The sequence below is a fragment of the Melospiza melodia genome, chromosome 5 (genome assembly GCF_035770615.1).
Source record: "Melospiza melodia melodia isolate bMelMel2 chromosome 5, bMelMel2.pri, whole genome shotgun sequence".
Lineage (NCBI taxonomy): Eukaryota > Metazoa > Chordata > Aves > Passeriformes > Passerellidae > Melospiza > Melospiza melodia.
In genome coordinates, this window is record NC_086198.1 from 81487888 (window position 1) to 81500920 (window position 13033).

The window sequence follows — 13033 nt, forward strand, 5'->3', positions numbered from 1 at the left end:
CAGCAGAGAACTGTGTGTGCTGCTAGAAAAGCAACAGGGAACAAGTGTGAAGATCACAGAGCACACAGTTTTTTCTTTGTCATTTATTCTATATTCGAAAGAAAAGAATACCAGGCCAAAAGTCATTCTGTTAGTTATTTAAAGTGACTGATGCTAATTGATCTATCAACAGTTTCTAATGCATGATGAATATACCACTCATCATTTACAGACCAAACTGTTGACTGAGATTCATCCATATTCATAAAGACATATAAGCCTATTTATTAGTGCAAGAAGAAATGCTGATGTGGTGATAAAAATACACAAAAACACTAGCATTTTTCAGAGCATCCATGGAGACAATTTGAGACTTCATAGAAATAACTATTTTTATAATAACAGCTTTATTTCAAGCACTGTTTCTCACTGGATACAACTTATACATTTTGTGCTAAGTGTATATATATTAATTGAACACTTTCAAAATTATCCCTAGATAAAATATATATTATGTGTTTAAAGTTATTCCAACAACAGCTTTTCCAAGTAACATTTTGTTGAGTGTTAGTTCAAATAACTGGAGAAAAAAAAATTAAAAATGCTTTGGCAAAATACCATTCCACGGTGATGTCTTTAAAAGCATTTTGAGTGCAGGGCTTCCTCATCTATTTTTATTCTGGTATCAGTCAAATAGAGAGGAGGAAACATAAACACAGTTATACAGTTTCATTTAAATATAATTTTAAAGAATATAGACTGAAATTTTTCAAGTGTGTTGTCTCATGTTTGAATTTGAGCCAGTCAAAAAACTGCCTGCTGCTTCCTAATGGACAATGGTGGAGATGTTTCTGAAACCTCTAATGGCATTGTTGTGCTGGTCCCTGTTAAAACAAGGTCCTGGTATCCCAGAGCCTGCATCAAGGCAGGAGCACTGCAAAGGTATCGAGCCAGAGAAGAACAGGGTGGTCACTGAACTGCACACATTGAGCTCCTGGAAGGATTGGCGGCTCTTGTCACAGGCTCCTGACTGTAGTTGACAATATCTGCCTTCACCACTCTCTGTCACAAAAGAAAACACAGTAACAATCAGAAAACAGAAACTTCATGCTGGCAAAGCATTCAACAGATTTTGATGAAATACAAAGGGGAAAATAACATACAAATCAGTATTTTTTTTTCCACTACCTTACAGGAAACCTTATCAGGTGCTAATGTTTGTTATAATTCTAGGTTTATTCATGCTAAGCAGAAGCAAGTGCCTTGGTAGGTTATCACAACACTACAAAAGGACTAGAATTTTCTTCCTAAAGCATTGAATAAAGTTTTACTTCCATGAAAAGTTTTCTGTGTCAGAGTAATAAAACAGAATTTATTTGCAAAAGTTGTGCCATTCATTCTTTAATAATAACTGCCTAAATTGTAACTGGAAATTGTACCTAAGTCTTTTTGTCTTTACTCCAAGCATTTCATCAGAAAATATGGACAGAATTCAAAGTAAATTTTAAATACAGCAATAATTTTAAAAAGCTTTGATAGGCACACTGGCTAAAGATTATATTAACCTAAAAAGAAGCTCTGCATACTATATTTATTCTCTAGTACAATCTAACAGATATTACACATTCTATTTACAAAGCACATGATAAGAGACTGATGCTCTCTCCTACATGAGGAGACAGAAATGTACTATTTTGCATACATTTCCATCTGAGACAGCTATGTAATATTTTGAATGTACAGCACTGAATACACTAACATGAAGCATTTCAAAGTTTCTACAAACTATCTGACTATTAGAAACACTACATAATTAATTGTAATTAAAAACTTCCAAAATAATATGTTGAGTATTACAAGTACTTACACGTACAATACACAATCTTCCAAAAGAACTTACTTTAACAGTTGTTACTTCATGTAAAAGCAATGCAGCTCATAAAAAAGAAACAAACCAAGTTTTCCATCAATACCTGAACTACTGCATTGAGCAGACTTTGCTCTGGCAGTTGGAAGTGTGATGTTGGTTATCTTCTTCAGGATATTTCACTAGTTCTGCCCTGACAACATTCTGTTAACCATGTATCAACATGATGGATAGAGGGCAAGGAGAAGAATGTAAAAAGAAAAGAGAAGGAAAACAATGGAGAGATTAATCAGTAGTTGAAAAGAATGAATGGATAACATAAGATTATGCAGAAGCAAAAGGAAAGTGCATTTTCAGGCCTTAGGCAGATACAAGAGCAACAGTCTGGCTGAAAGCGGCACTCAGCACCAGGGCTGCCTGTTGAGCTTTTTCCAGAACATGCCCTCTCAAAGCACCAAAGTGAAAGGCTCATACATGCAATCAGCAAAAATGTATTAAAGCTGGAGAAGGGACAGGATAAAAAGGCAAGGAATTTAGTGGAAGAAAAGATGACAGTGGCCTATTCCTACTTTAAATCAAATATACTTAAATACTACATTTTTAGCTCATAACAAGTGCATTAGCTGTACACATGCATCTTTTCCATCACATAAGATGGAAATAAATATCTAATCCAAAAGCAGTGACCAAATTAACAACCACATATCAAAATGCTATAAGTTTTGATTTATCTTTGCTTCATTTAAAAATAAAAGGCTCCCATTTTTCCCCTTAGAGACAAACCAAAAAAACTGTTTTCTTATTATTAATACAGGTAATAGATACAGGGTTCTCATTATTAATACAGGGTCAATACAGGGTTCATGCAAAGGGAAGTAAAATTCATGGAACAATTTCAGCAAAGAAGCAGCAGAGGAGGTAAGTCTGCTATGAAAGATACCCTAAACCAGTTTAATACTTTTTCTTAAATACTTCAACTTTCCTACAATATAGTCTCAAAGTTAAAATGAATTCATAAATAATTAAGTTGTATTATTTTAAGGGAAACAATATATAAACTGGATTAGGAATATATAAACAGTATACATTAAAGATTACCTCTGTAAATAAAACCTGTATGTCAAACAAGCAACAATAATTGAATAGGCTTCAAAGGACCTGGATTTATTAGCTGCTGAAGTACTCTTCTTGAGCTTAATTCATCACATTCATATTATCTTATCTAGTGGACAACACTCATGATTTACTGGACTCCTGGCCTGATGTTATCAAGAGAAAGGTTGCCAAATCCCATGTAGGGCAGTAGTAGGAGTTTTAGCATTAAACAGCATTATCTGACCTCACAGGACCTAGTTTCTTCATACCAATCATTTGACTAGAGCTGAGGGGCAAAAAAAAAAACCAAGAGAAAAAGTCCTGCAATCAGCAGGCAATTAATTGTTCCTCAAACATTGGTCTAAATCCCATCCTGTAAACACAGGCAGGTTAGTGACCTATGCTTAGCTACACTGTAGCAAAAAACTGATGATCATAAATGACTTGGATTTTCTAATGGAATTTCATCCAAATAACAGTTTAAAAATATCATTGCAACATTTCTTTCATTAACTTTTTGGTAATTAAAAACTTGGGTCTCTTTGCATCAGATCCTACATCAAGTGTATCATTGCCATGGTTCAAATCACTGTCAATAATGAGAAATAACCTTTCTTGGTCCAGGTGCTCTGTATTCCAGTTCTGACTTATCTGCCAAACACTTTATTGTACAAAGCTGGCACACACACACTGGTCTGCTGAACCAGTATTTAGTTAGAGAGAAAACTACACATCACTTCCAAAAATGCTAGCTCTTGCCAATGCCAAGGAACAAAGCTGTACCCCATGCAGTTTTTACACTATGGTTGGAAGTAAAAAATACAGAAAGAAAAACATTTGATTAATAAAGGAGCTATTTCCTCACATTTCATCAGACCCTTGCAATTTAAAAGGGAGAGTATTTTGAGGACTGAAAAGTCAGACTCTGCAATTTTCTCATTTTGAAACTGTTCTATTTGAAAAAAACATGCTCTACTTTCCAGTCACACATGAAGAGTAATCTAGTTCTTTGTTTCACCAGTTTTGTCCAAATAAAGGTTTGATTAACAGCCATCTCAGCACGTGAACAGACAAGGTTTAGTAGCTCTAGCTGAGATAGTTTAAAAACTTACCACCCCCAAATGTCTGTCCTACTCCTCTGCTGGAGATCATTGCTGCCAAAGGAGAGCTGCTGGAATGTAACGTGTACTTGCACCTCATCCACTTCAGCACAGTCTGGCAGCTTCTCTTTAAAACAACTTTCAGCAGCAGTTTAAGCTAAGCTGCTCAACTTCACCCTGATGTGGCCAAAGCACATGATCACCTTCCATGGTCTGATTCTGATGTGGGAGCAATACATTCCAACAAAAGGGCAGCAGCAAATAGCTTGGGCTGCATTAATATCTTAAACTGCTGCAGCTGTTTTCTGAAACAATGCAGAGTAAATATAATTCAATCTCCAAGGCTTGTTCTTAAAGTCAATTAACAGAAGTTGTGCTGCTAATCTGAAGGCAACCAAGAACCTCACATACTTTTCACAAGAGCATCTGCAGTTCTGCTACTCATCAAAGCTCAAAAGTCATGAGCCAAACCCCACAAATTCATACAAGTTAAAATACTATGTTTGGGAATTCCTATTACTTAGTTGTATCCACCTATGAGTCATATCTAAAATCTTCTAGACTATAATAATCATAACTGACTCTAAACACAAGAAATGAGATCTTCAGGCACAAAATCAAGCACTAGAAATAATTTTAAAGCATGTTCTCAATACTAGACAATAAAAATACACATATAGCATTTGACTGTTGGCATTTTACACAAATTCAGTATTTAATGCCTAGATTGAATGAACATATCTGATGTTGTCTGACAAACAGATTCAAGCAAGAAAGATCTCAGTTTTTAAAATAAGGAAATCTCACATTACACAAAATATGGAAAACACAAATATATAATCCAGTGTGTAAATAATGCACATTTGTAAAAACCAAAATCCTTATTTAAAGATTGAATCCAAGTCAACACTTGTATACTTTACAGATAAGTCACATTTACTATTGTCTTGTATTTATTAGATTCTTTATAGCATTTATCTAGCATCTGGTTATCCACTGATCTAATTTTATAGCCCAGTACCTAGAGTATTCAATGCCTAAAAACTTTAAGGAACACACATCATATAATTGACCCACAAATTAAGGAACACACGTGCCCATTTTAGAGATGGAAGAGGGAAAAACTCGTACCACCACCACACTGAAGGGACCTGCATTTGTCATACCAGAGTCTATGGTAAAACAGAAACCTGATTATGGCATTGTCCTCTAACTCCACCTCCTTCCAGCCAAGAGAACAGCTCCATGCTGTTGGCAAACAGCATCTGCACATCACCTCAATTAGACTTTTCTACTGCAGACAAATTAATTTCTCTCAAGTGAATTTATCTTCCTGAGGATATGACGGTTCAAGTTTTCACTCTCCAGATTATGAAGAGACTTTCACTTTTCTGTTCTTATGAAGTATTGGAGGTGTTTGGTTCCATACAACAATGAGCCTTAAGATACAGCTAACAGACTTTCCAACTTTCTCATTGGGGAAACTCTTAGAATCCCTTCAAAATAACCCTCTCAAAAGGAGCAAAGTTTTTACTGATAACAAAGAGCTATTGCTTGTTTGGAGTAGATTAAAATTATGCCCCATTAACAGAACTTTGCAAATTAAGCATCTCACACTCCTTAGCTACAAACACATGTTGCACCACATAGTGACTTCTGCTGTACCTGAAAGGCAACAGTGAAGTTCATTTTCTGTCCAAATTCATTTACTGGCTTTGTTTCTTCTTTTGTTGCTTATTTTGTCAGTGGTGGTGGTTTTTCAGAGATTTTTTTTTAATTTTTTTTTACCTTTTTTTTTGATAATTAGAGCCTAGATTCACATCAACAGTAATATATGCCACAACATTTAATTTATGCAAATTAACTATTTATAGGCTATTGCTAATGCAACTTGTGTAATATCAACTGACCCATATATTCCATTGATCTACTCAACAAAATTAAAAGCTAATTACAATACTAAAGTAGAAGGAAGCCTACTTAAATCTGATACCAGTTTGATATAATTATGTACTCTTGAACTGGGGCCATATGGAGCTTCCTACTTTAAAAACAATCTATAACCAGACCCTTTCTTTGGAATGATGAAGTTTTCCGTATAACCTATTATCTCCTTTAAATTTAATTACACACCTTTCTACAATCTTACACCTGAGTTACAGAACACCACTCATAGCACAGAAAGGTCTTGGACTGATAGTCCAGTGCTAACTAAACAACCAAAGAAAAACTGAAGAACTCTATGTGCTCAATTATTTAGAGACAAATAATCACAGAGCTCAAAATAATAGATGGATAGTACCTTAGCAGTAAAAGAACATTTAAAAGACACACTTAGTATTTCTCTGCCTATAAATTACAGCTTTTTAAAACTAATTTGTTTGTTAAGTATGCTCCGCAAGTTTATTTTACAATTTCACTGTTTGCAATACAGTTTTCTAGTTAACCACTTCAACACAGATTGCAAACACTGCTGTGGCAAAGCACTTTCAGAAAATACATATTTATTGTATAATTCAAAAAGAAGGAGACCAAGCTGTGCATAAGAAATGCTTTGCCATTTATTTTAAATAAACTTATAGGCTTATTTTTTGGTACTTGTTTAACACTGGTATTGAAAAGCAGATCTAGGATATTACACCATTTTAGAATAGCAACACTTGGGTTCATTAAGTAAATTTAAATAATTGTAATCTCAAATGTCATTACACAGGGTTGCCTCAGTAGTTTAATCTTTCTTTTTGAGGTTTCTGAAACTAGGCTGTAGAAAAATTTTTCAGTTTAAACCATATAATACCATATAATATCATTAGCATATAATTTCATTAATATCTTCCATGCTACCTGTATATGCACACATATTTAATTTCCAAACTAATCTTAAGCGCTATTTTTAAACAAATATCCTTAGAAATAAATTTTTTTCTTCATTTTTGAACATGTTCTTTCTTATTTCAGGGAGTTGATCATGATGGACAAGTAAGGAATTATCGTATTTCAAAAAAGCTGTTATGAAATCAAATATTTACCTTCAGAACAACAGATGAAGATTTATTTAAAGAATAGTTATAAATCCACAAGATCACTTTTAATACTAAATAAAATACCAAAAAATCCATGTATTTGTGGAAAATCACCTGTGATTGTTCCAATTCTGCTTTGTTTAATTTGATGCCGAGTATGTCAGCAGCAATTCTTTGAAAACACAGGAAGACCTATGGAAAGAAAATAAATTGCATTTCAATGATTAAAAACAGACATCCTTGAGGTTCTTTCAAATATATCAAACCATTCCTGAACAGTAAACAATGATATACAAAATTATGACCTGTGCAAAACAGATCTGAAAAAAAACCTCATCTGGTACTTTCAATTTTGTTTAAAAATTTGAGAAAATAACTCAACAATGGTACAAGGAATGAACAGTATGCTGGATTGTTAAGCAACACTTCTACTTTGCCTCCAGAGACCTAAGTTTAAACAAGCTTTTACACAACCCACCTTTCAAATCCTACTCTTGGTGCTATAAAATATGAATAAGGGTATTCACTAATGTTGAGCACAAAAATGTATTACCAGTGTATTGTGAAATAAGAGATGTAGGTTTCTGAAAGTGAGAATAACAGAACTGCACATCTACATCACAAAAATCTCTACCACATATGTCCAAAAAACAGCAGTATGAGAGAGTTCTGAAGACTCCCTAAAACATTCACTGAATAGAAGTATTAGGAACAAGCAGGACGTTGTACAGCCTGCAGCAGCAGCCTGGCAGAGCTAGGCTTTGGACATGGTTTAACACATAATACTGGGTGGCAATGCTGTTTTAAACAAGTGCTTTAATTCATCTCATGACAGTCTACCTATCTCACTGTTTAGGTAAAACTGCATTTTAAATGTGATGAAAGAATATGACATGTTCAAGAGGAGCAGCATAAGTGTGCAGTCCTGCTAAACACTGTATTGCCAAGCTACAAGTTATATTTTATCTGCAGGGCTGTTAACAATGTCTGAGCTCACCATCTAAACACCTAACAAACATTGGTTTGCATCATGCAGCTGCCACCCACAAAAAAAAAAAATCTATGTACATGCTCACCATCATTTTCAGTGAAAATTAAGAAAAATACTATTTACACAATCTCTTCCAACACCTGAGATGGAAACCAGAAATAAATTAGTGGCACAACCAATGAAGTGTAGTCACTTCCAAAACAATTGCTCTTTCTCTCAACTCCTTGGTGTAGTACTTGTCTGTTCTACCAACATGTACACACTGAACAGAGATTCTGAGGCTCAGAGACCTAGTTTAACCCACACCAGCTCAGGAGCTCTGAGCTACATCACCTGCCCTGAGGACACTCTGCAAAAAACATCAAGCACAAGTCCAGTGCTTCAGCTAAGTGATTTGGTGGACAGTAACACAGTTAGTAATAATAAAACTGTAATAATAAAATTACATAAAATTTTTTTGCCCCTGAGATGACGTTCAGATTTTTCTATACACACAAAATCAGCTTTTGCAAATAAGTCTGTTGAAAAGATCTGACGGAAACAAAACAAATCATATAACTAAGACACCTCTAGTCTATATTCACAGTAGCAATGGATGCCTCTTCTAAAATCATCACTGTCTAGGATAAACACTCCATCTTCTAAATGATCAGTGTGCAGCAGCAGTGAAAGGGATAATTCAAATTAATATTGAAACTAAAAATGAACTATTGAAACTACTTCTTTTGTTAGTAGATATTTAGGCAGAGATTTCCTGTTAATGTTTTCTAGTCATGTTCAGATTTACTTTTTTTTTAAACAGTAAATTATGAAAAGTAAAATCAGTATATATAGTGGAATCTTGATGTAATTAATGACTTAAAAAGCTGAAATAAAGATTCTGTCATAATTAGAAATGAAAAATGTATCAATTATAAAATTAATTGATTTTGGTGGTCTCCTTGTGAAAAGAATATATTTTATCAGATGCACATTTTACTAAATGTAGTATTACAAATTTTTTTTCTGTTTCTGGCATAAAAAGCCTGTATTTTCACACTTAAAACAAAAAAATATGCCAAGGATTTAACACAAACTATAAAGAGAATCAGGACTCACTGCATTTATAACAGCAGCATTGTTAGGCTTTACAGAAAAACCATTATCTTACAAAATCAGGCAGTTCACTGCACAAGATTCATCAAAGAACTGAACAAGTCATTCCATTTGTGGACTATACTTCCATGTACTTGACCATGGTCTTGCTATTCAATCACATTAAAGTAAAGTAAACTTTCTTGTCAACAGTAATATTAAGGAGACAGATACAAGACTGTTTTATGGCAATGACAAACTCATTAGGCATGAGACAGAAATCAAGCAAAACAATACAAAATTATTTAATTTGACTGATAGTGTCAACTGAAAAAGAACCTTTTCTTTCATATGCTTCCAACTAAAACAAATAACCCAGTTAGCTCAGAGTCAAAAGATTGTTCAAAAATGTACTCTGCAAAGCATCTGGTACAAATGTCAGAATGTTCAAATTTCAATGGAGCTGCAAAGGGAATCTCTCTCATGGCTCAGGACTCATATTAAAATGTTTTATTGCAACAGGGTCTTGTCACATTATTTACCGATTGTTGGAAAATTCTATATTGATGGTCTATAGATGGGACTCCACCTGGAATAAAGAAATATACTTAACTACAGGCTGACAGCAAACAGAGATTTAGCTGCTCTCAGTTTTCACACTGATGTATAAGCCAGAACATTTCCATTAAAATCTGTACTTCAAACTGAAAATCAGATGAGAAACCACTGTAATTTAATAAGAATAGTACACATTCATACAAAAATCTACTTTTCATGCAACAAAGGGAGTCAAAAAAGGGCCTGCAGCACTCTGAGTTCTCAACAGTTGTGAAGAAAAATATAACTGCTGCATCTTGAAAAAAAAACACAGACATCTACAAGTTTGGGGTTTTTCCTTACTTACAGAATCTCCTGTCTTGGCTGACACAAAATGGCTACTGAAGTTGTTTTCCTGACAGAATCGCTGGTGCTTGTCAGCTTTCACTGTGCGAATATGCTCCAAGTCAACTAAAAATAAGTTGAAGAAATGAAAAATTGTTTCACTGGATCCTGTTTAGTTACTGACATTAGAAATTTTTCATTGGAAACACACCAGATATAATACTTTCCTTTACAGGTAGATGCAAATGCAAGTCTCTTTCTCTCTGTAATAATTTGCTAAAATAAAAGCAATTAATTCTATCAGACTAATTTTATTTGCAAAACTGAAATAAAACCACAACTAAAATTTTATGGCCAAATGCAACAAATTCATATCTCAAAGTACAAATTTATTTCTGCATACAATCAAATACTTTGTAAAACTCTGCTGCTAGCTACATACTAAAACAAGACAGAACTAATATTCCATATTCTGTTTGAAGCAAGATGCATATTGGGGATTCCAGTGTAACTTGAAGACTTATACAAAATAAATTCACCAGGCACATCTGAATCGACATATTTTTCCAAAGTAAAAATGTAAATAAGTTATAAAGAATTTTATTGCAGAACATGGCAAAGGAAAAGCATTCACTATAATAAAAAAATTGACTGAGTAAAAGCAGTGATGCTTAGTTACTTACATATGAGACTTTCAATTCCACAAAGGTGTGGTTCAGAAAATTTTAAAGAGTAAAATGCACATTTCAAGACACGTACATATTTTCATTTTTATCACTTTACAACCATTGGAAGCAGAGTAAAGCTTTCAAATGGTATTTTATGCTGAAAAGTACTGGTTCCTTCCAAAATCTCACAGAACTCAAGCCTTGTGCAGGTTTTATTGTGTACATTCCAGTTTCTCCAATCTGATCCTAAGGTAATTGGAAACTATATTGAACAGTTTCTCTTTTTTTTATTGCATTACGGTTCCTATAAGGGTGTTGACTCAATGTAGTCAAATTATAAGGCAAATATATTCAGAAGGATTTAAGGACAAGCAAGCTCTTTGAGTTAATACAGGAAAAAAAAACTTCAACTGATTTCCTGAGGAAGGGACCCAACTGACTTGTAAAAACTTGTAAATTTGCAAATCTAGTAAGTCTGTATAATAGTGTTATTTGATTATCAGCTGAAAAAATGCTCTCCTACTACATAAAAGGCTTTATTTTTAAATGATATTGGAGGTCTTTAATTTGTAGGCTCTGGAGATTTTCTCTTGGAGATTTTTAGCCTAACAGGGGATTCCTACACCCCATTTATACTGCTTACCTTGGTTAATGTGGAGTTTTTGACACGTATTACTGTTCCTTGCACATCAGTAAGGCCTTGTTTGTAAGAACAGGCCTAAAATCATCCAGTTACCACAGATATTAATTTGTGAAGGATTAAAATACTGAGCTATTAACACTAATGTTTCTAGTATGGTTTTTCTGTAACACTAAATATCCACTCTATAATAAAGTTTCATTTTAAAAGAGAAGAACAAATACATTTACTAAAATAAATCCTGAAGTCAATAACAATTTTGTTAAAAACTCATGCATTTAATTTTATTCTCTGAAAAATAACTACCAAGATAAAAGATAGACTCTTTTGAAATGCCTTTAAGAACAAAATACAGCATACTGACTAAAACATTTCATTATTAACTATTATTTTTATGCTTCATATATTACTTTTAAGTGCAGCTTAGAAAAAACAACAGTGAGATTACTCTTTTGGGAAAAATAAAAATGTATTTTCTTTATTTTCATTTCATGAACTTTTAAAGGAACTTAAACCCCACTTCCAGATTTCACTCATTATACTTCTCTGATTATACCTGAACTCCAAAAACCTACACACAATTACAATAGAACTAAATAAATAAATAGACAGCATTTATACTATATTCCTTTACAAGACCATGACATGCTTACATAAATTCATAAAAACAAGTTCACTAGTTAGAATCTCTCTCAAACTCTCTTTCCCAGGAAGGAAAGAATAGAGAGTGTACAAAGAAAACAACAGGCTAAAAGGTTGATGGATTTCCAGGAAAAAAATGCCACAGGCATATTGGAAATCATCATCAAATGCCTCTTATTTCCTATAAAGAAACATCAATAATAATATATGGTCAGTACAGAAGAGAAATTAAAGCACACGAGATCATAGAAACAAACAGACTGAAAGTGAAAAATCAAGGTGTCATTATGTTTTTGAACTTTGTGTGTTTCTCAGTCCTCCCCAGTCACAAGTACTTCACTTTCTGCCTCCTGAGCTTCAGGCTGTCTGCTCTCAACTGCACAGGCACTGCCATGCCAGGGAACTGCCAGGTGACAGTGCATGTGTGCATTCAGAGCCCACAGAAAATGCCAGGTGATTCATGTCACGTTAGCTCTTGGTAAAAAAGGGCACATTTTTAGCACAAGAAGTGTTTCAAGAGTTAATAAATATTCAACTACCCAAATCTGCAGTTGGAAGTCAATGAAGGACAATGACCCTAAGTCCAATTGCTTTGCATTGCCCACGGGCCAAGGGCATAATCATAGAGTTACTGAGGATCAGCTGAAGACAGTGAGCAGTTACCCTCCAGTCTTTTTACTTTAACATCTGACATTGGTCAGCTCAACAGGCAGAATTCTTAGCACACCAGGAGATAAGTCTTGTCCAGCTTTTATTTAGACATCACAGCAAAAAGACTTTAGGGAGAGATTTGGAGGAGAAAAAGGATTTTCTAAAAAAGATGTTTATAAGGAATGCAGGGACTTTACAGACAGAAAACTAACAGCTGGCCAGTGTGGGCTCATATGATGAGCCAATTAACAGCAGGAATAGGTATCTTGGGATGAAGAACGATATGAGAATGCACTTAAGCCATGAAAAGTTTAACAGCAAAGACAAATAAGTTTTGGATAGAAAGAAAGCGAATAAGATACATAAATACCGTTTGATTTTATAAACCTGGAAAATGATCTTGCAGAATATTCTAAATGAC

The 13033-nt window shown here is 34.1% G+C and overlaps 1 protein-coding gene across 2 annotated transcripts in view; it reads right to left on the reverse strand.

Moving 5' to 3' along the window:
• Nucleotides 1-367: 367 nt before the first annotated feature.
• RAB28 (RAB28, member RAS oncogene family) overlaps nt 368-13033 on the reverse strand; it is a 66564-nt gene continuing 53898 nt past the window's right edge. Inside the window, exons 5-8 of one of the 2 annotated variants that reach the window (XM_063157650.1) lie at nt 10034-10137; nt 7179-7256; nt 1953-2050; nt 368-1041 (exon numbers count right to left, since the gene is read on the reverse strand). In XM_063157650.1, coding sequence (XP_063013720.1) covers nt 1958-2050; nt 7179-7256; nt 10034-10137 — 275 coding nt within the window. In that variant the 3' untranslated portion in view covers nt 368-1041; nt 1953-1957. The remainder of the gene's footprint in view (nt 1042-1952; nt 2051-7178; nt 7257-10033; nt 10138-13033) is intronic. The other variant, XM_063157649.1, reaches the window with a different exon arrangement.